This window comes from Aquarana catesbeiana, linkage group LG03, assembly GCF_042186555.1.
Source record: "Aquarana catesbeiana isolate 2022-GZ linkage group LG03, ASM4218655v1, whole genome shotgun sequence".
Taxonomy (NCBI): domain Eukaryota; kingdom Metazoa; phylum Chordata; class Amphibia; order Anura; family Ranidae; genus Aquarana; species Aquarana catesbeiana.
The window spans coordinates 268,124,074-268,146,639 of NC_133326.1; the positions used below are offsets into that span (position 1 = coordinate 268,124,074).

General features: G+C 38.7%; 1 protein-coding gene across 2 annotated transcripts in view; it reads right to left on the bottom strand.

The window, feature by feature from the left end:
- TMEM19 (transmembrane protein 19) overlaps positions 1 to 20,703 on the bottom strand; it is a 45,535-nt gene extending 24,832 nt beyond the window's left edge. Inside the window, exons 1-4 of one of the 2 annotated variants that reach the window (XM_073620037.1) lie at positions 20,555 to 20,703; positions 18,448 to 18,545; positions 15,457 to 15,607; positions 6,778 to 6,891 (exon numbers count right to left, since the gene is read on the bottom strand). In XM_073620037.1, the coding sequence (XP_073476138.1) occupies positions 6,778 to 6,891; positions 15,457 to 15,586 (244 nt within the window). In that variant the 5' untranslated portion in view covers positions 15,587 to 15,607; positions 18,448 to 18,545; positions 20,555 to 20,703. The remainder of the gene's footprint in view (positions 1 to 6,777; positions 6,892 to 15,456; positions 15,608 to 18,447; positions 18,546 to 20,554) is intronic. The other variant, XM_073620038.1, reaches the window with a different exon arrangement.
- Between the last annotated feature and the right edge of the window lie 1,863 nt (positions 20,704 to 22,566).

Consider the following 22,566-nt stretch of genomic DNA (forward strand, 5'->3'; position numbering starts at 1 on the left):
CTTTAGCTTAGTAAGCCATCCGAATGGATCAGATTATAATGTCCTCAATGGGACATTCTTTGAAGAAACTGAAGAGCTTCAACAGCCATGACCATCACCTTCAAGACACTGGCGAAAAAACGGAGGCGCTTCCTGTATAGGAGGGGTTATATGGGAGGAACCGTCTTACTATTGGTTGCCAGTGTCCAATCACCTGAAGGTAAGCGTATAACCCACATAGTCATTATTATGGTGCTCTGTGTCCCGTGATGTACGATAAAGAAATGCCATTTTAGTTTTAGTCCCATTTTAGTCATCATACTTTAGTCGACTAAAATCTCCAGTACATTTTAGTGAACTAAAATTGAATGTGCACAATACAAAGCCCCCACAGTACGCAAAACACAGGCCCCACCCTCTGCACAATACAAAGCCCCCCCACAGTACAGCGCCCACCCTCTGCACAATACAAAGCCCCCCACAGTACACATCACAGCCCCCCACCCTCTGCACAATACAAAGCCCCCCCTACATTCCCAGAATACACAGCCCCCCCCTGCATTCCCAGGAGACCCCCCAGTCTCCTGGGACAGCACTGCCAGCGTACTCTAAAGTTAAAAATAAATCACTGCCAGCACTTTCTCATACACAGCTCCTCCTGTGTCACTCTCATTGTAAATCAAAGTCTCTAAATTTACCTCATAGCTTCGTTCTTGCATGGACCTGGTCACATGGCTGCTCTCCTCTGAAGATTCATGGATGGTCATGTGACCGCTCTCCTCCTCCAATCTAAAGCAACACTCGGAGGAGCAAGAGGAGGAGAGCGGCCAACAAGAACAAAGCTATTGAGGTTAGAAGCTTCAGCTTACCAGTGACACAGGAGGAGGAGCAGTATAGGAGAAGGGGCTAGGAATGATTTTTTCCTAATGATAGACTTTACTGGCAGTGCTGTCCAAGGGCCAGGAGAGGCGGGGCAGCTGGCTTGACCACCCCCCAATGTGTGGCACCCAAGGGTGGACCGCCCAATCGCCGCCCCCTACTGGTAAAAAACAAATATACGCTGATAAATACAGTAAATTCATGAGGGTAAATGTCCCTCCTTGCCATTAAGGTCCCGTTTTCATTCTTTAACGAAAACTGATTCTATTTTCGTCATAGTTTTCCTCCGTTGACGAAAATGTGCTGTACTTTTAGTTTCATTTTCGTCACTGTAAAAAAGCCTCTGACGAAATTAACACTGGTTGCAAGGGTGCTGGCAAGTGTCCTCATAGACCATTGATCTTCCTGCTCTCAGGTAACTCTTTGTACGAGCAGACAGCTATGCTAAGAGTCTGCAGGAGCTGGACATTGCACCTGCGATCTGCTGATCGCAGGTGCAATGCTCTGCAGGCTCCTTAGCAAAAAATGATAAATGCACCTTTTTTTTTTACCCGCAAAAAAAAAAAAAAAAAAAAAAAACACAAGCATTTATTTTAATTTTTTAAAAAATGAATCTATCCTTTAAAACTGCTTTGATGACAACACAAAATATTTGGATTTACACTAACAAATGGTCACCACAACAAATAGAAAGGTGACTATCTCCAGCAGGGACACAGACAGAAATAACCATTTCCTACTCTATCCACAACTTTAAAAAAAAATAGTCTTTACATACACATTGAGCCAGACTTATGATACACCTCCCCTCAATCACAGATCATATGGAGTTTGAAACACAGAGACGTATAATTGTCAGTAGTAAATAATGGGATTTATTGTTTTAAAGGACAGTATACCTGTAAGGAGGCTGCCATTGTTGACCTTCATTTGTGTAACATCATTAATATCACATCAATCCAAAGCAACGCTCAGCCCCCCATCTCATTACCGTGATCATAGAATTTTTAGCTCACACTGCTAAGCTTTGATCGGAGCTGGACAGTGTTGTCCAGGCTTCCACTCCAGCCTGTTATGGCCGGAGAACACCTTTAAAATTTAAAAATGGGACTATGTTGTGGGTAAAGTAACCATAAAAACGACCAATACATAACGAGCTGTAACAAAATTTTTCAGATTCCTTGCAGTTGTGTGCGTTTTCAGTGCATCATATTTCTGGGAAACATTTAATTCTGAATTTTAGGAGTTTGTGTCTCCGCCAAGTGTTTCCTATAAATTTCACATGACAAACAACTGACTGCATCATCAAAGCAAATAAGAAAGGGCAGTTAGATAAAATCGTATCAATATAATTTGCGAGAAAATTAATTAGACTTGGGACATTCATCTTTTATAGAAAAACAGGATCTTCACAGAATAACCTAATAAGACACATATTGTAAGCGAGAGGGGCATGTTAACATGCCTTCTTCTTGAAACTAGTAACTAATTTGAGCTTCTCTTTTTCCATTTTCAGAGTCACAACAGGACTATTATACATATTATTACTCAGGGATGGTGGCGCCCTCCTTTTGACACTGTCACCTATCCATACCAACCAGGACTATTATACACTCACTGGCCACTTTATTAGGTATACCTCGCTAGTATTGGGTTGGACCCCTTTTGCCTTCAGAACTGCCTTAATTCTTCGTGGCATAAATTCAACAAAGTGTTGGAAACATTCCTCAGATTTTGGTTCATATTGACATCATAGCATCACTCAGTTGCTGCAGATTTGTCAGCTGCTGATGTGATTCTCCCATTCCACCACATCCCAAAGGTGCTCAATTGAATTGAGATCTGGTGACTGTGGAGGCCATTGGAGTACAGGGACCTCATTGTCATGTTCAAGAAATCAGTTTGAGATGATTTGAGCTATGTGACATGGTGCATTACCCTGTTGGAAGTAGCCATCAGAAGATGTATGCACTGTAGTCATAAAGGGATGGACATGGTCAGCAATACTCAAGTAGGCCATGGCATTTAAACGATGATCAATTGGTACTAAGGGGCCCCAAGTGTGCCAAGAAAATATCCTCCACACCATTACATCACCAGCCTGAACCGTTGAAAAAAGGCAGGATGGATCTATGCTTTCATGTTACTTATGCCAAATTCTGACCCTACCATTGTTGCAGCTGAAATCGAGACTCATCAGAACAGGCAGAACAGTTTCCTGTTCTTAGGGGACAGGAGTGGCACCCAATGTGGTCTTCTGCTGTTGTAACCCATCTGCTTCAAGGTTTGATGTGTTGTGTGTTCTGAGATGGTATTCTGCATACCTTGGTTATTTAAGTTACCAAACCAGTCTGCCCATTCACCTCTGACATCAACAACGCATTTTCCTCCACAAAACTGCCGCTCACTTGATATTTTTTCTATTTCGGACCATTCTCTGTAAACCCTGGAGGTGGTTGTGCGTGAAAATCCCAGTAGATCAGCAGTTTTTGAAATACTCAACAACCTTGACATGTTCAGTCACCTAAATCCCCTTTTCCCCATTCTGATGCTCGATTTGAACTTCAGCAAGTCGCCTTTACCACATCTAGATGCCTAAATGCATTGAGTTGCTGCACGTAATTGGCTGATTAGCAATTTGTGTTATCAAGCAATTGAACAGGTGTACCTAATAAAGTGACTGGTGAGTGTAAATCTGTGCAGTCTCTTTCAGCAGCACCAGTACAGGCACATCCACATTCAACTGAACATATGAACATAGACATAAATGCCTTCCATCATGCACCCTACTTCTATTTTGGCCACACCTTTGGATACAGGGAGGTAGAGCTGTCATGGCTCACCTTTAGGCCCCTTTCACACGAACATGAAAAATGGACAAGTGGAACAGATCAAAACCTCCATTCTCCTCTACGGATTGGCGGGTGTAAATGGACACGTGTTCTCACACCCGTCTACATCATATCAAAACAGACAGATGTTCCCCTTCTGTCCAGCGGATTGTATCGGATGTCAATTGAGTGTAAACAAACAGGCAGTCCGTTTAAATCCTGCCGACCATAGAGTGGAGCAGGCTGTGTCCATGTCCTCTCTGCATAAGTGGAGCAGACACAAACCTGTTATTTGCCTGCTCAGCAGGCAGATTCCCTCCTGAGCAAGTGGATCACAGGCAGAATCAACCTTGTGTGAAAAGGACCCTTATATTGTGCACACACCAGTTTTGAAGAGTGTGACAGTAGGCAGTGTGTGCAGAAGAGAAGTGCAGAGGGTATAATGGCAGCAAGTATGTGCAAGAGAGGGAGTGCAAGAGGGTATGATGACAGGTAGTGATTGCAGGAGAGGGGTGTCGGGGGTATAATGATGGTCAGTATGTAAAGGAGAGAAGTGTGAAAGATAAGAGAGGGTGGCCAGTATGTGCAAGGGAGGATTGGTGAGGGTATAACAGCAGACTATGAATAGAAGGGAGGATTAGGGAGGGTATAAACAGCAGGCTGTGACCAGGAGTTTACAGAGTATTACAGCGAGCATTGTGGCGTTTGGTGGACAGTAGTGGTTGGAAAAAAATATATAAAACACAAAGCACTGTGATGCTAAATAGCTGATAATCACACATAAAACCAAGTGAGGAGCCAAGGACGCTCTGTGCAGATCAGCAGTGTACTGCAGTGAATCTGCTCCTGTCTAAGGCGGCTGACTGCTATAGTAAAACCTGCATATGCCTTATTATAAGGCACACGTGAGTGGATTGAAGTTTGCCTGTGTACCTTGGTATCCTAACTATTGCACAATGATTGTTTTTTTCTCTTATCTGCTTGTCAAATGAGATCTGTTTATGATTCTCACATTGGTTGTGAACAGAAGCAAAAGAAACATTGTTACTATAAATGTCAATGAGCACCTTAATTAAGCAAGTGTTTTTAAACAGCTTTGCTAGTGGGACCGGATCAAAGCTTTATACCAATCGGATTCTACACTTGTATAATTGAACCTTCTGAATACATCCCTATATATTTATTTTTATGTGGATTTTTTATGTGGATTTTTTTACACATTTGGTGGCACTAATTTTTTAATTTTACACTATTTTGATTGCTGGATTTTTTAGGAATTTTTATTCACCACTGGATTTATTTGAGTATTTATATTTATTCATATATATTCATTTTTATGCACATTGTGAAGCGCTTCAAATATCATTATTTAATCTTTTTTAGTAGTGGTTGGAAACACAGCCTTCATAGGAAGATAGTACATGTGCCTGTATTTGTAAGCACTTGTTTTTTTTTTTTTTTTTTATAACTAAAGTGTAAATTTGTCTAAACCCATTTTACAGGATCCCTTGCAATTAAAAAGAAGTACAAAAAAAACTGCTCAATACTACAGATTTTGAAAAAAGAACTTTCTGTGTAAATTTAACATTGTCTGCAATATGAGTCTACAATGTTGCATATGGCTGGTAGAAGACTGACAAAATGGGTGAATTGACTGTAACTGATATAAGATTTCTTGTAATTGCAAATAAAAATTTACAACATTTTCAAGAATAACGAGTCAAACACAAACACTTCACACGCATTCATAAAATACAGTATACCAATATGATGAATGATAGATATTATCTTATACTTTCTTCCCTGGTCTGTTCTTTCTAAGTCATCTCAGAAGGTATAATCCTTGGTAAGACTTTTTTCACTTGAGTTTTATTATACATTTTATAGAAATTACAAGAAAAAGTAAAATGTTTCGTATCCAAAAATCTGTGCAAGAATATGAACCTTGGTAAGATTTTTAAACAGCGTGCACATTTACTGACCATGAAAGATTCTCAGATGTATACACTGAGAAACCTGAACACAGAGAACCTCCCTACACAAGTCGCCTTTGATGAAAAGTGGAGCTATTGCAGTCTTATTTTTCCCAAAATCTACAATTGGTTCTTTAGTTTATCCTGTGTTTTTTGCTGCACACCACTCTACAATCTTGCTACCCTCCACTGTAAAACGCCTAATCCCCTCATTTATTACAGCCAATACAGTTTATGTACCATATGAAATAGGTTGAAAAGCTGCTTACATATTTTATTACCAATAAAGATGGTAATAAAAACTAAAATGTTTTCTTTAAACATTTAATTAGCATGCTGAAGGGGAGGTAGGAACCAGGGAAGGCAATTAATAGGGTTTAAAGGATAACAAGTGTAAGTGTGTGTGTGTGTTTATATAAAAAAACGGTTACATTTACAGCTCTGCAATAGTACATTTTAGGATTTTATTCTTTGATTAGGTAAGACAAAATTATACCAGACTTTAACATATAGATTTTTAAAATTACTTGTCTCAACTCAACTTCTGGTACAATAACTGTTATTGTCTTCTGGTACAATAACTGCAAACAAAGTTCTTGTAAAATCCAGAGACTTAAAGTGGAGTTCCACCCACTTTTACAACTTTTCAGCATCCCTCACTAAACTGTGCACTGTAAACAAATTGGATATTTTTTTTATTTACTGTATATCTGCTGTATTCATTTTTCACTTCCTGCTCCCTGGCTGCGGCCTATTGCATCATTTCCTGTTTGCAATGCCTTCTGGGAAGGGGCGGCAACTTCCTCTGACACTGCCGTTGCTATGGAAACCTGACCTGAAGCCTATTACACTGCTTGTACTGCACTGAGCATGTGCGAGATCTGCAAGGATGAGATCCAGGAAGAAATACAGTCTGGCTTCAGATGCCCAGACTTAAGATGCCCACGGCCTGCTGTAAGTTTATAAAATAACAAACTACTGCTATAAACTAACAAAACAGACCTTAGTTTACAGACTAACTTTACTAGAATACATTAAGCTTGTGTATTATAGGGGTATTTTTATTTAAAAAGTATAATTTTGGCCGGAACACCACTTTAAGGACCATAACATACCTCCAAGAGCTCCACTACTATCTAAGCTCTTCTTTTTTAAGCCACGTGACACAATAATAATCGGAGCAATCACAGAAAACAGCCAACGCCATGGCGATATTGGACGCAGTGTACCTGGTAAAACAAAACAAAAGGACAGGAAAAATAAATAAATTACCGGTGAAAACATTACCTTTATACTTCCAGTAGGAAATATGTACGGGATTTTAATGACTCAATTGTGCTTAAAAAAAAAAAAATTATACACATACATACATATATATATATATATATATATATATATATATATATATATATATATATTTACACACACACAATTATGTATCTCTAACTCAAAAGTACCTTCTATTGTTCTCAGCTTCAAATCTCTACACTTGAAGCTGCTTCTTGCTGCTGTGATTTGACTTCCCTGTTAGAGAGTGGCTACATTTGCTCTCCATGGTCCTGCTGTAAGTAAAAGCGTAGCCGCTCTCTATTTATCACTCTTGCGAAGGACTAGACTAGGGACTACTGAATTTGAAGTGTGCATAGGGCAGTGCATATGACTACAACTAACCTGTACTGCTTGTTTCAAACAAATGGAAATAAGAGAGACAATTAGAGGTTTAAGAGCTCAAGAAGGACGTTACATGAATGCAGAAAAAAAACAGTAAGAAACAATTTAAAGAAAAACAGGATTTTAAGGATATTAGGTAGTGGATGTGTATGGATTATTTTTTTTTTTTTTAGAAAATAAGATTATTATTCAGTGTCACTTTTAATTGCTGCATGTGCTAATCAACGGCTAAGCAATGAAATACAAATAACGTGTGTAAGCTACATATCATCATATAACAATGATTAATGAATCACGGCATATATAGAAAAAAGAACATTAAGGCTTGGAGGTACCTCATCCTTATTCAACTTTGCATAGATAGGGAACCAACATGCTGGATTATTGCGGTACCAGAGAGGGATTTTACACACAAGTTAATAAAGAATAGATTTATTGTAACAAAATTTACACATAGAAAACACACAATATAAACATCCAATTGTAAGGTTCAATACAATAGTTACAAAAGATATCACAGAGATGGTTGACGCGTTTCACTTAATAGCTTCTTCAGAACTGATTACTCAGTGATTTGCAACAACAGAACCTCTTCTCCAAAACGCTGGAGGAGGGAAAGAAAAATCAATTCTCTATGGCGATGGTTCACATCTCCACTTCAAGTCGCCTGAAGCTCAAAAAAAGTTTTGGATTTTTTTTGTAGCTCGAATCGGGCAGATCGTTTTTGGCACGTTTTTATTCCCATAGAAACACACCATTTGCACGTTTGTGCGCATTCATGCTTTGTCACGCATGAGCGCACAATTTTCTGCTCAAACTAAAAATTGTAGAACATAAAATAGCAAAAATATATAAATAAATGTAAACTAAATTCACAAAGAACTCAAAATCATCATAAATAAAATAATATGTAATAAAACATAAATAAATGATAATTAACCCCTAACCTTAAAAATATTAAAATTAGAAATATTATTATTAATAGTAAATTTATTTATTTTGTTAGTGTGTTAAGTTATTTATTTTTGTTATTTAAGGGTTAGGGGTTAATTATTTAATTACTATTACTTAGTATTTATTGAATTTATTTATGATTATTTTTATTAGTGTATTTTACATTTATTTATTCATTAACTATTATTAGTAGTAGTAACAGCTTAACTCTAACAAAAATAAAATAAATAAATAACCCTATGTCAGGAAGCTAGTTCAGTTAATACAAATTCTCATACAGCCAACGCAAATTTCTTCTGCAGCTACTAATTAATCCCTAATGCTCATTTCCTAAAACTAATTCTCATGCAGCTAATGCAAATATTTATGCAGTGAACGCAAATTCTTCTGCAGCTACTGCTCATGAGAATTAGTTTTAAGGAATGAGCAGTAGCTGCAGAAGAATTTGCAATAGCTGTATGAGAATTAGTATTAGCTGAACTAGGTTCATAACATGGTGTTATTTATTTTATTTTTGTTAGGGTGAAGATGTTTTTTTTGCTTTGTTTAACTTTAAATTTTAATTAGCTTTATAAAGAGCAATCCAAGGAGTGTGAACATTCTTAGTTACAGTAAGTATGTTATGGTTAACATTATTTAACAACAACCAAAAATTTAAAAGTAAAATAGTAAACCATTGTACGGTACAAGATCTTTCAGCAAAATAAGTTTGTATAGTGTCCTTTGATCCGTCTACCCCAATGGCTGCTAACCAAAGATGGATCCAATTCCACTCATTATAAAGGTGACAGGTACAATAAGAATAAATCAGTAGTATCCAACCAGATAATAAATACATCACAACCTTTTAAATAGTTAGAGGCTCTTTGATTTTTAAGCCATTCTTGCCAGTTTCTTATAAAATTATTAACTGAGGATTTTTTCTGAGCTAGAAGAAGCTCATATTGGGCTTGAGTGTTTATTCTAGCGACCACCCTTGACAAGTTAGGAGTTTCTGTAGATTTCCATATGCTTGTGATGGTTAGCCTTGCCGCTACCAGAGTATGTGTTACTATCGTCCTAAAACATAGTGGGTATCTATCCAGATTTATTCCTAGTAAGGCCATTTCTGGTGTCAAATCTATTAACATGCCTGTGAGGTCTGCTATAGAAGAGGAGTTAGTGTTCCAGAAACTTGTTACATTTTTGCAGGCCCATAGTGTATGGTATAGGTTACCTGAAGACTCATTGCACCTCCAACATAATGGCGATATGGAGGGGAATATTTTTGCCAATCTATATGGGGTCAGATACTACCTATTAATGATTTTTTGAGAATTGTTCCAATGTTCAATGCAATCAGATGTTTTAGTTGTTATAGCTTTTTTCCATTGTTCCCAAGAGAATGTATGTGAGAGGTCTTTCTCCCATTTCAACATATTGGGATTTTTCCCATTTGTAGAGATGGATGAAAAGGAGGTTATAAAATAGACATATTTCCCTTTTTTTTTTTTTTTGTTTAGATGGTTATCTGTTAAGTATTCCCATGTTATCGTGGGACTGGTTATGTCTTCTAGTTTTAATTTTTTTAGGCAGTTGTTTGTTTTTTTTATTTTCAACTATGTTTTTGAGATGTAGATATTGGTAGGTTTTAAATCCTGGCTTTACCCAATCACTTGTTGATATTTTTATTCTACTATTCTTGTCGGAGTTGATACTTTAGTACAAGGAATTTCTTTATTAGATTTGGAAAGAATATGTTTCCATGCAATTAAGGTTGCTTTTATAGATAGGAGGTTGGGTATGAGTATTTTTTCTTGTATTATATGCTTGGCCATAGACAGTATATAAATCATGTCCTTTTGTGAATTCTTTTTCTATATGCACCCATAAATTTGTCATTGGGGGGTGGCGAACCAAAATGGTCTAATAAGGAGGCATAATAATTTTTAATATTTGGTAGTCCCATTCTACCCAATTCTTTAATAGTGGTTAGTATATCAAATGCTACCCTTGTTTTTTTCTCATTCCATATGAATTTCTTCATTTTTGCATTAATTTGTGTAAAAAATGTTGCTGGAATCAAAACTGGGAGGGAACGAAAATATAATATCTTGGGTAAGGTTTTCATTTTAAAGGCTATCTTCCCAACCCACGATAGTTGTACTTTAATGTTTTGTAGATCTATACTAATTTGTTCTGATAGTTTGGGGAAGTTTGATGTATATAATTTAGATGCGGGATAGGAAAATTGTATGCCTACATAGGTGATGGGTGGTTCATTCCAGTTGTTGTCATACTTCTTGCTTAGTATATCAATTTGGTTGTTGGGGATGTTCATGGGTAATACAGAACATTTATTTGTAGTAGGAGATCTCCCCATAATGTTCTGGGAATTTTCGAACTCTGGGTATGGAGGTTTGTTAGATAAAGTTAGAATTATATCATCCACAAAAAGTCCAATTTTATGTTCATATTTTCCAATAGTGATTCCAGTAATTTCAGGGTTATTTCCTATACTTTCTGCTAATGGCTCTATTATTAGTGAGAAGATTATAGGGGACAATGGACATCTCTGCCTGGTTCCATTCGTCAGATTAAAGTTTTTGGAGAGTTTTCCCGAGGAGTATACTGTGGCTGAGGGTTGTTAATATAAGGACATAATGTCTGAATGAATAAATCCCTTGATACCAAAATTTTTCTAGCGTTTGAGATATGAATTGCCAATGCACCCTATCAAATGCTTTTTCTGCGTCAAGTGCTAGGAAGATAGCTGGAGTATGGCTGTTTTCTATATAGTTTAATAAATGTACCATTCTTCTAGTGCCGTCTTGGGCTTGTCTTCGTTTCACGAATCCCACTTGATCTGCCCCAATAAGGTAGGAGGTTATATTTAGTAAACTATTCGCTAAATTTTTCACGTAAATTTTAATATCCAAATTTAGTAATGATATTGGCCTATAGTAGCTTGGGGCTGTTGGGTCTTTATTTGGTTTTGGAAGTGTAATTATTAGTGCTTCTAGCATTTCTTTCGGGTATTTATTATTATTGGCTACTTGATTAAACATTTTAGTTAAATGTGGTGATAAAATTTCTGTAAGAGCTTGATAATATTCCCCCGATAACTCATCTTTACCTGGGGTTTTATTTTTGGGTAGGAATTTAATAACTCTTATGGTTTCAATTATTGTAATAGGATTATTTAACAATGTTAAGTCGGCGGGGTCTATTTCTGGAAGATTTATTTTGCTTAAAAATTCTGATATATTTTTGTTTGTAGGTTGGGGGATACTTTTATCTTCTTTAAGGTTGTATATGGATTCGTAATAATCTGCAAATGTGTTAGCTATCTTTTGAGAGTCGTAATGTACCTAAGATATGGTGTTTTAAACTATTTATTATATTTTGGCATTGTTTTAGTAGATTTGCTAATAGTTTACCAGCTTTATTGCTTTGAGAGTAGTAATTCAACTTCAGTTTTTTCAAGTATTTATCGGGGTCTTCTATTAACAGATCTCTCAGATCCTTAGATTATTCAGTTGTAGGATCCTTTACGGACGAGAGCTCTTGTTTTATTTATTAAATTAAATTTCCTCTTTTTTTCTTTTGCTGCTACTTGTAGTAATATGCCCACGATATAGGCTTTTTGTGTAAACACCATAAAAAGGTGGTATTTTCCACCGAACCATCATCATTGAAATTTAAGTTTTTCTTTTATCACTGACAAATGGCTTTTTTGAGATAGAATATAGGTATTGTTCCTCCATAATTTGTTATTAGTACAGGTTTGGCCTGTTTTCATTTCCAATGTTATTGAAGCGTGATCAGACCAGGAAATGTTATGGATCTGAGCTTTAATTACATTTGGGAGCAAAATTTTGTCCATGATAAAATAGTCAATTCTGGAATAGGATTTGTGAACCTGGGAGTAAAAGGTGTAATCCCTTTCAGTGGAGTGTAAACACCTCCAGGGATCATACATATCTTCCATAGAGAAAATTTTATTGAGTCCAGATCTATTGGGTTTGCCTTGCTTGGTGGTGTCGATATTGGGGTCTAGAGGTGCATTAAAGTCCCCACATAATATTAGACAGCCTTTCTGTATTTTCCGAGATTTGTGTAGAGTTTTTTGGATAAAATGTTGTGTGTATATATAGTGACAATAGTGTAGTTTTCATTCTCAATATTTGCAACTAATATGATAAATCTTCCTTGATCATCAGTCTTGACTTCTAATGGTTGAAAGGACACCAGGTCTTATTATCATTATTATTCCTTTCTTTTTCCGAGAGTTGTTGGATACATATATATGAGGAAAGTTATGAGAAAATTTTGGGGCTTTATCCTCTGCAAAATGCGATTCTTGTATGCATATAATATCGCTGTTTAATTTTAATATGTCTTTCCAAAGAGCTTTCCATTTGAATGGGCTATTAAGGCCCCTTACATTCAGTAACATAAATTTAAGTGCCATGAAAATGGTAATTTTGGATGCTAAAGAAAATCATAATTGTATTTAACCTGATGGTTGGAATTTTGATTTTGATTTCCGTCCCTGTTGTATCCTGTTTTGTCCAGTAGGTGGTAATCTTGTACCATTAATAAATCCAGAGAGGTTTTAGTTTCCAACTGTTCAACAAAAAAGTCAAGGTAACAAACTTGGTAATATAAAAAAGAGGGAGATAAAGATATGCTTCTGTGTACAGTTTATATGTACTTGTTTTTGGGGTTAACATAGAAACAGTTCAACTGAAAAACAATAAGTCTCTGGCTTAGAGTTCCCTGAGCTGAGCTTTCCTAAGAGGCTATTTTGCCTTCTGATTGGACAGATCTTTATATTTCAGTAAGTGTTATTTAGAGGCAGATCCATAGAAAGGTAATGAAGAAAGTGTGTCATTTATAGCTAGTATATTGTCAAACGCTGCATAAACTGTTGGCGCTATATAAATTCTGTATTATAATAATAATAGTTTGCCATTGTTGTGGGATTTTTCCCGGAGTGCCTTTTTACCATGCGTCATCGTCGCTTGGAGGCAATAGGCCCCATTTTTTCGAATGTTTCCGGCCATCTTCCATATTCATGATGGTATATTCTTTTCCATCTCTTTCCAGCATTAGTTTTGTAGGGAAACCCCACTTAAAGACGATTTTGTGATTCCTAAGAATTTTAGTTATTGTATTGAGATTTGTGCGTGCTTGTATAGTTGCCTGTGAAAGATACGAGTAAAATATTATTCCCGCATATGGGTCAGGTAGTGGTGCGTTATGTTATGCAAAATAAATTAGTTGCTCCTTCACATCGAAAAAATGTATTTTTGCGATCACATCTCTGGGTAGCTTTTCTGGTATATGTTTGGGTTTAGGTAATCTATGTGCTCGGTCTATCATGAGCTCTTGATGTGGGATTTCAGGTAGTAGAGTAGATATCATCTCTTTTAGGAAGCGTTTCAAATCAGAAGTTTTAACATTCTCCGAAATATCTCGGAATTTTACATTGTTCCTTCTTGAACATTCTTCCAAATCAATTACCTTCAATTTGAGGTTTTTCATTTCATCTTCTAATTCAAAATGTGTGTCTACCAGCTCATTGTGTGCATCCCTAAAATCGAACATTTTATTTTCCACATACTCCACTCGTTCTCCTAATGCATCCATTTCTTTTTTTGGATTGAGTTTTAAAAATACTTCATATCATACTGCAGTGCACCTCTTAGAGACATTATTATGTCCTTAATAGTTGTGTCAGAGACAGGCTGACCTGTAGTGAGTATAGCTGTAAGTTGTGCATCATAGGGGTTTTGTTCCATTATAATAGCATTGTCCTGTATAAAAGCACTTACATTCTCCTCAGATGAAGTGATTTTCCTCTTCTGCTTCAGAGGGCTGCTGGTGTCATCTTGGGCATGCAGAACATTCCTTCCTTCTGCATGTGATACATTTCCTTCTGCAGCATGTTCACCTTGCTGCCTCATGCTGTGTGGAGATGAGGAGGAGCCAGGGCCATCTTGGCTTTCTCCATGTGTATCGGCCGGGCTGCAGAAATCTTCTAGTTTGTGGAGTCCCCCGCGTTCCTTTCTCTTCCTCATTCTCCCTGGGTGATCTCCAATGTCCCCTGTGCCTGTCTGTGCTCTCAGGGAAGCTTTAGGTCGTGGTGGGTTGCTTTAATGGGAGCCTTTGTAGCAGAGCTCTCTAAAGCTTCTTCCATCAGCCTCTGTAGCTGGCCCCGCCCCCCAAGATGTTAATAATACTACTACTGTTTAATTATTATTGAATAAATAAGTGTAAAATAAATACAAATAATCATGAATAAACAATAAATAAATTAAATAAATGAATACTAAGTAATATTTAAATAAATAATTAACCCCTAATCCTAACCCTAACCTTAACTCTAATACCTTACCATAACAAAAAAAATTATAAATGAATAATACTAATTAAAGAAGAAATAAAAGCCAACAGAAAAGCTAAAAAAAGCTGAAATACCTAGCAACAAATGATGCAACAGATAACAGTTTTCTCTATTGGCTAATAAAAAAAACACCAAAGCTCAAAAACGTGCCCTAAAATGCACGAAAAAATGCTCAAAGAAGCTAAGCTCAGGTGTTAATGCAGCCTTAATCAGTAAGAAAGGCATTAGCAGTCTAGTAGTGGAAACAAGAGGATAACATAGCACGTTAGCTTTTCCAAATCACACAGTGCTTTGCTGTGGAAGCCGTGGACCTCAGAGTCAAAGTCAGAAAAGCATTCAGTCGAGTGAATGCTGAAGCAATAGCCCACAATGCATTGCTTTTATGGGTCAAAGCACTATATATTTAGGTCACATGACCTGGAATTAAACACTGTGGGATCTTCTTTTTCCAGTTATAGTAATTTCGATAGCCTTTCCAACCATATATAACTGATTTAAGTGGACCTAAATATAGAATTTATCCTGCCGGTATATAAAAATGTGTGAGAACACTGGCACATTCAGCGACAACCCTCACAAACAGGAAGGACATATAAATGCACAGGGAATCCTGCTGAGATTTCAGCCCAGATGCTGTAAAGAAGGATTAACCATGGAAACATAATTTAAAATATAAATGATCCCTATGAGAAGTGAAAGATGGAAACACGGTAATCTACCTACTATACATTTCCTTTAGCCATAAATCACACACAAATTACCTGAACAGAATGCTCACCATAATAAGTACTTGCAGTTATAGATATTATCCAGAAAGACAAAGATATGCAAAGAATCATCGACAGAACGACTATGTTCATCATCATGTTTACATATTCCTTGTAGACGTCGTCCTGGATATACAGCATAAGGGCAGATCAACAAATCACCTAAAATGTAATCACAACACTTGTTACCTTACTGCATTACATACACTCCCACCATTATTAATTGATGAACAGCATATTTGTGTATTAGTCAGCCTTTATATGCTCCATATTACTTATCTTAGCCAGGCACCCCATACACAACAACCATATTAAAAGCTTTTTTTTTTTTTTTTTTTTTGTTTTTACACGTCATTAAAAAATAATAAATGCCTAGCCATATAACTCACTCCCAGAAAAAGTGTTGCGCTTGCAGAAGATCCAAACAGCATGAAAAATGTCTACCAGATTTCTTTTACATAAGCAGTATATGAATTCATGCATAGGAACTCTGCACTATATAGAAGAGATTTTGTGCTGTATAAGACGGCTTTCACACTGAGCCGCGGGGGGGCGTTGGCGGTAAAGTGGCGCTATTTTTAGCGCCGCTTTACCGTCGTTTTAGCGGCGCAATTTGTCCGCTATCGGGGCGGTTTTAACACCCCGCTAGTGGCCGAAAAGGGGTTAAATCTGCCCGCAAAACGCAGCCGGAGCAGCGTTAGGCCGGCGGTATTGCAGCGCTGCCCCACTGATTTCAATGGGGAGCAGCGGTGGAGGAGCAGGACTTTTTGTGACGCCCTGCCAGCGCACCGCTCCAGTGTGAAAGCCCTCGGGCTTTCACGCTGGAGTGAATGGAGCCGCTTTTTTCAGGTGCTATTTTTAGCGCTGTAGCACCTGAAAAACGCCTCCAGTGTGAAAGGGGTCTTATTGTAATTGTAATGGAAGTAATGAGCAAGTATTGCAGAGAACTGCATGAAACTCAAACATTAGAAGAATGTCACTGTGTACTGTGTACTAAAGGTTTGCTTTAGGCTTCATGTACACTGCTGCTCCTAAACTGATGTTTTTGGGGCTTTTGGTGTTTTTTGCCTAAGCCCCTGAACACACCTCAATAAAATCGTATGTATCCATGCAGACAGACTTGTAGCCCCTGTTCACATTGGAGCGACTTGTCATGGGATTTGACAGGTCAAATCCCATGACAAGTCGCATCCTATTGCAGGCAATGGCACTGTTCAAACCGGTGCAACGCACGTTTAGCACTTCAGTGTTTATTCAGTTCAGTGGCCAGAATAAATTAAAGTATAGCCAATGAAATAAATAAATGCCCAAACACCAAACGCTAAACTCACCTAAACTGGTTTGAGGAGAAAAAAAAAAATGCAGCTTGGCTGAGTTTTTAACACCGATTTTCCCATCTTGAAGATTGAAAAGTACCTGTGGTTCTTTGAGAAAGAATTTTGTATTTTGTTCCCCCATGTTTTTCAGGTGCTCCCATTTAAAAGGCTATGAGGCCAAAAACATGAGATTCAGCTCCTGTACTACAAGTCACGTGTGTGCCTCTAAACTGCTACACTCAAATCTGAATTGGGGCTTAGTTCCCGGGGTATAGTTGGGGACAAGTGACTGAGTTCAAGTATGTCACATTAGACTTTAGATGCATTATTACAGTGCAGGTACCTGTAGAAGTGTGAATTATGGGCACGGAAGAAAAATATATGTGCTTGGCTGACAACATTGTCATTTATATACACATAGGGGTTGATTCACTAAAATTGGCGAGTGCAAAATCTGGTGCAGCTGTGCATGGTAGCCAATCAACTTCTAGCTTCAGATTGTTCAATTAGGCTTTGACAAAAAAAAAAAAACTGGAAGCCGATAGGTCTCTATACAGAGCTGCACCAGTTTTTAGAAAACCTAGATACACCTATACAATTTTCTGTAGATTTTTTTCCTTGATAGGTCACCCCATTTGCGGCAATGGAACCGTTCATATAAGTCGCAGTGAAAAAGGTTACTACACTATTTCTGTGGATTTCAGTGCGACTTGCATTCATATCTGTTAAATGAAGTTGCACAGATATCATCAAGCTCCACATGAAATCGCTGAAGTAGCAAGACTTCAAAAATCGCACTGATGTGAACCAGGGCTTAATCAACTTCATATTGTGACTTTTTTTTTTTTTTTGGTAGGGGGATTTTTAGCAGATCTGTGATAAATATAATTCCAATAAAGAGTATTTTATTTGCATACAGCATTTCTATTTGACGTTTTGTGATATATAGATATATAATCTATCTATCTATCTATATATATATATATATATATTTTTTTTTTTTTCTCCTCCACTCCTCCCAGGACCTGCACCTCCTCTCATGCTCGCCTTCAGGACTTCTCCATAGCCTTTCCCATACTCAAACTCCCTGCCCCGGTATATCTGATCAGCCCCTAACCTGTCCACCTTTAGAAGATCCCTGAAAACTCATTTATTCAGGGAAGCCTATCCCACACCCACCTGAGAACTGTACCCGAGCCACCCCCATCAAATCATTCCCCGTATCTATTACCTTTTGTACCACTACCCCCTCCCTTTAGAATGTAAGCTCTACGAGCAGGGCCCTCCTCCTTCTGCTGTCCCCCCTCTACATTGTAAAGCACTGCGTAAACTGTTGACGCTATATAAAATCGTGTATAGTAATTATTAATATTATTATTATAATATAGCATTTTGGTGTGGAAACATTTTGTATGATAGAAAAAAGTCAGCGCTCTTTCAGCGAAATTTAAACAGCCTCGTGCAATGATTGTAGATATGAAGTACACAAATAAAACATTAATTTTGTATGCCCTGCATTTGATCACAATTCCCAAATACCCCAAGTGTAATTGAGAATTTATATTATTGTATTTTCTATCATTCTGGCACTCCAGCCCTAGCTAGGGAGATTTCTAGGGATCAGTGCACATGTCTTATGTTAAACACAACCCCCCCTCCCCGGTAAGATGTATAAATTTGACTTACCTCTTGGCCTCAGTTTTTCCTAAAGTTCCAAACCGAGCACTTCTTCCTGTAGACCAAGTACAGCTTAGTAGTGGCAGCAGTTAGGAGGAGGATGTGATCTGTGATAGGGCGGCGATCAGTGTTGAGAAAGCATGCAGCTTAAGTATGATTAATGCATTTGTCCACCCACCCCCAACACACTTCCTCTCCACAGGACTATCCTGAGCTCCCCTTATAAATGATCGACAATATTCAATGCAAATAGTCAATGCTGTCCCAAACAAGCTGCCTAATATATCACACTATTAAAAATGAATGTAATAAAGATGAATGGCAGTTCAATGCATTGTAAAGCAAGAGTAGACTAAACAGGATTACACAGTCAGATTATAGGATCATCAAGAGCAGCTCACACAAGCAGGAGTACAGATGAGGAGGTGGCAGATGCCATAGCAACCAATCAGAGACCAGTGAGTCCCATACACAGCAACCAATCAGAGACCAGCGAGTCCCATACACAGCGACCAGCGAGTCCCATACACAGCGACCAATCAGAGACCAGTGAGTCCCATACACAGCGACCAGTGAGTCCCATACACAGCGACCAGTGAGTCCCATACACAGCGACCAGTGAGTCCCATACACAGCAACCAGTAAGTCCTATACACAGCAACCAATCAGAGACCAGTGAGTCCCATACACAGCAACCAATCAGAGACCAGTGAGTCCCATACACAGCAACCAATCAGAGACCAGTGAGTCCCATACACAGCAACCAATCAGAGACCAGTGAGTCCCATACACAGCAACAAGAGACCAGTGAGTCCCATACACAACAACTAATCAGAGACCAGTGAGTCCCATACACAGCGACCAGTGAGTCCCATACACAGCGACCAATCAGAGACCAGTGAGTCCCATACACAGCAACCAATCAGAGACCAGTGAGTCCCATACACAGCGACCAATCAGAGACCAGTGAGTCCCATACACAGCAACCAATCAGAGACCAGTGAGTCCCATACACAGCAACCAATCGGAGACCAGTGAGTCCCATACACAGCGACCAGTGAGTCCCATACACAGCAACCAATCGGAGACCAGTGAGTCCTATACACAGCGACCAGTGAGTCCCATACACAGCAACCAATCGGAGACCAGTGAGTCCCATACACAGCGACCAGTGAGTCCCATACACAGCAACCAATCGGAGACCAGTGAGTCCCATACACAGCGACCAGTGAGTCCCATACACAGCGACCAATCAGAGACCAGTGAGTCCCATACACAACAACCAGAGACAAGTGAGTCGCATACACAACAACCAATCAGAGACCAGTGAGTCCCATACACAGCAACCAATCGGAGACCAGTGAGTCCCATACACAGCAACCAATCAGAGACCAGTAAGTCCCATACACAGCGACCAGAGAGTCCCATACACAGCGACCAGAGACCAGTAATTCCCATACACAGCAACCAATCAGAGACCAGTGAGTCCCATACACAGCAACCAATCAGAAGTCACCTTTCCTGATCTCACTTCAGCAACAAGATATGTGGTTGCTATTGGTTACCCTGTGTGTGTTCTGCTGGCCATACACTATAGTCTAATTGTACATTCCTCTTTAAACTCACCTCTCCTATTATAATCTGATTGTACAATCTCTACCAACAACTATGCAGTGCAGATGCCTACCTGATTGGATAGATTAGGTAGGTCCTCATATTATACGGTTATGATAAAGCTGAATTGTTTGGTCAAATTGTAATATGTAGAATTCCCCTTCGTTTTACTAAAACTTTGTACAGTAATGAGAATCTACCTATTTCCATCAACCTGCATCCAACCAGGTAACTACATAGAAGTTGGTAGATCTAATTCAGATTGTACAATCAGATCGTAGGGAGTGTGGGGAGCTTCAGTCAGGAAGTCTGCATACCAATCATTGCATGCATTCTCTTTGTCCCCAGTTCCATAATCCCCCCGGAAACCTCTGACGTCTGTGAATACGGTGAGAGGTTTCCATCAAATAACACTGAGCACAACAGCTTCCCGTAACTACTCTGACTGCTATTTCATAAAAAGAAAGCTGAGTGCATTATAAAGAAGTCTCTCCACCCGCACCTGAATACAAGGTCCTGCTCTTCATGTACCAGTTCCCATTCCCGCACTATAACAAACACTGGGCTCCATCCTGAGTAACTGGACACACTACTTCCGGGTACCAGACTGCAGAGAACCTCGGCTCCGCACGTCACTTCCGGTCTTCACTCTGCTGTTGGTTGTATACGTCACTGTGTGTGTTGTAGGGAGTAAAGTACAACAGATGGACAAGCAGGATGAGATGTTGGCTGTTATTTACTTATCCTTCTTGTGTATTCTGGAGTGCAGACCAATATAGTATGACTAGTATTACCTAGAAAGAGGACCCTAGCCTAAATCCTAAAAAGTGAAAAGGCATAACTCCATGTTTTATTAACCACTTCAGCCCGGAAGGATTTGCCCTCTTCCTGATACAGCCATTTTTTGCGATACGGCACTGCGTCGCTTTAACCCCTTGCCGACCGGCTCACGCCGATATACGTAGACAGAAGGGCACGTGCAGGCATATTAACGTACCTGTACGTTGCACTTTAGGACGCGGCATTGTGGGCGCTAGCCCGCCGCAAGCTCTGTGAGTGTGACCGCGGGTCGCGCTTACTAGCCCGCGGGATACCCGCGATCGTCTCACGGAAAGGAAGAACGGGGAAACAAGCATTTCCCCATTCTTCTTAGTGACAGGACGCTGAGCACAGCTCCCTGTGATCGGGAGCGGTGAACGGTGTTGTGACACACGTAGCCCATCCCCCCCACAGTAAGAACACATCCCTAGGACACAATTAGCCCCTGCAGCGCCACCTACTGGTTACCCCTTCACTACCAGTCACATTTACACAGTAATCAGTGCATTTTTAATCGCACTGATTGCTGCAGAAATGTGAATGGTCCCAAAATAGCGCCAAAAGTGTCCGATCTGTCCACCAAAATGTCGCAGTCACAATAAAAATCACAGATCGCCGCCATTACTAGTAAAAAAAAAAAATTATTAATAAAAATGGCATAAAACTATCCCCTATTTTGTAGACGCTATAACTTTTGCGCAAACCAATCAATAAACACTTATTGCGGTTTTTTTTTAACAAAAATATGAAGAATATGTATCGGCCTAAACTGAGGAAAACATTTTTTTTAATATATTTTTTGGGAATATTTATTATAGCAAAAGCTAAAAAATATTGCGTTTTTTTTTTCAAAATTGACGCTATTTTTTTGTTTCTAGCGCAAAAAATAAAACCACAGAGGTGATCAAATACCACCAAAAGAAAGCTCTATTTGTGGGGAAAAAAGGACGCCAATTTTGTTTGGGAGCCACGTCGCACGACTGCGCTATTGTCAGTTAAAGCGACGCAATTCCGAATCCCAAAAAAACGCTCTGGTCTTTAGGCAGCCAAATGGTCCGGGGCTGAAGTGGTTAACTGCCGATTGCGCGGTTGTGTGACAGTGCACCCAAACAAAATTGATGTCCTTTTTCCCCACAAATAGAGCTTTCTTTTGGTGGTATTTGATCACCTCTGCGGTTTTTATTTTTTGCGCTATAAAGAAAAAAAGAGCAACAATTTTGAAAAAAACACAATATTTATTACTTTTTGCTACAGTAAATATCCCAAATTAAAGAAAAAAAAAAACCAAACAAATTTCTTCCTCAGTTTAGGCCGATATGTATTCTTCTACATATTTTTAGTAAAAAAAATCACAATAAGCATATATTATTATTATTATTATACAGGATTTATATAGCGCCAACAGTTTGCGCAGCGCTTTACAACATGGGGCAAACAGTACACTTACAATACAAATCAATACAGGAGGGATCAGAGGGCCCTGCTCGTTAGAGATTACAATCTAGAAGGGAGGGTCAAGTGGAGACAAAAGGTAATAACTGTGGGGGATGAGCTAATGGAAAAAAAAATTAAAGTACAGTTGTTAGGTGTGGGTAGGATAGGCTTCTCTGAAGAGAAGGGTTTTCAGGGATCTTCTGAAAGCTAATAAAGTAGGAGATAAGTGGACAGATTGGGGTAAGGAGTTCCATAGGATTG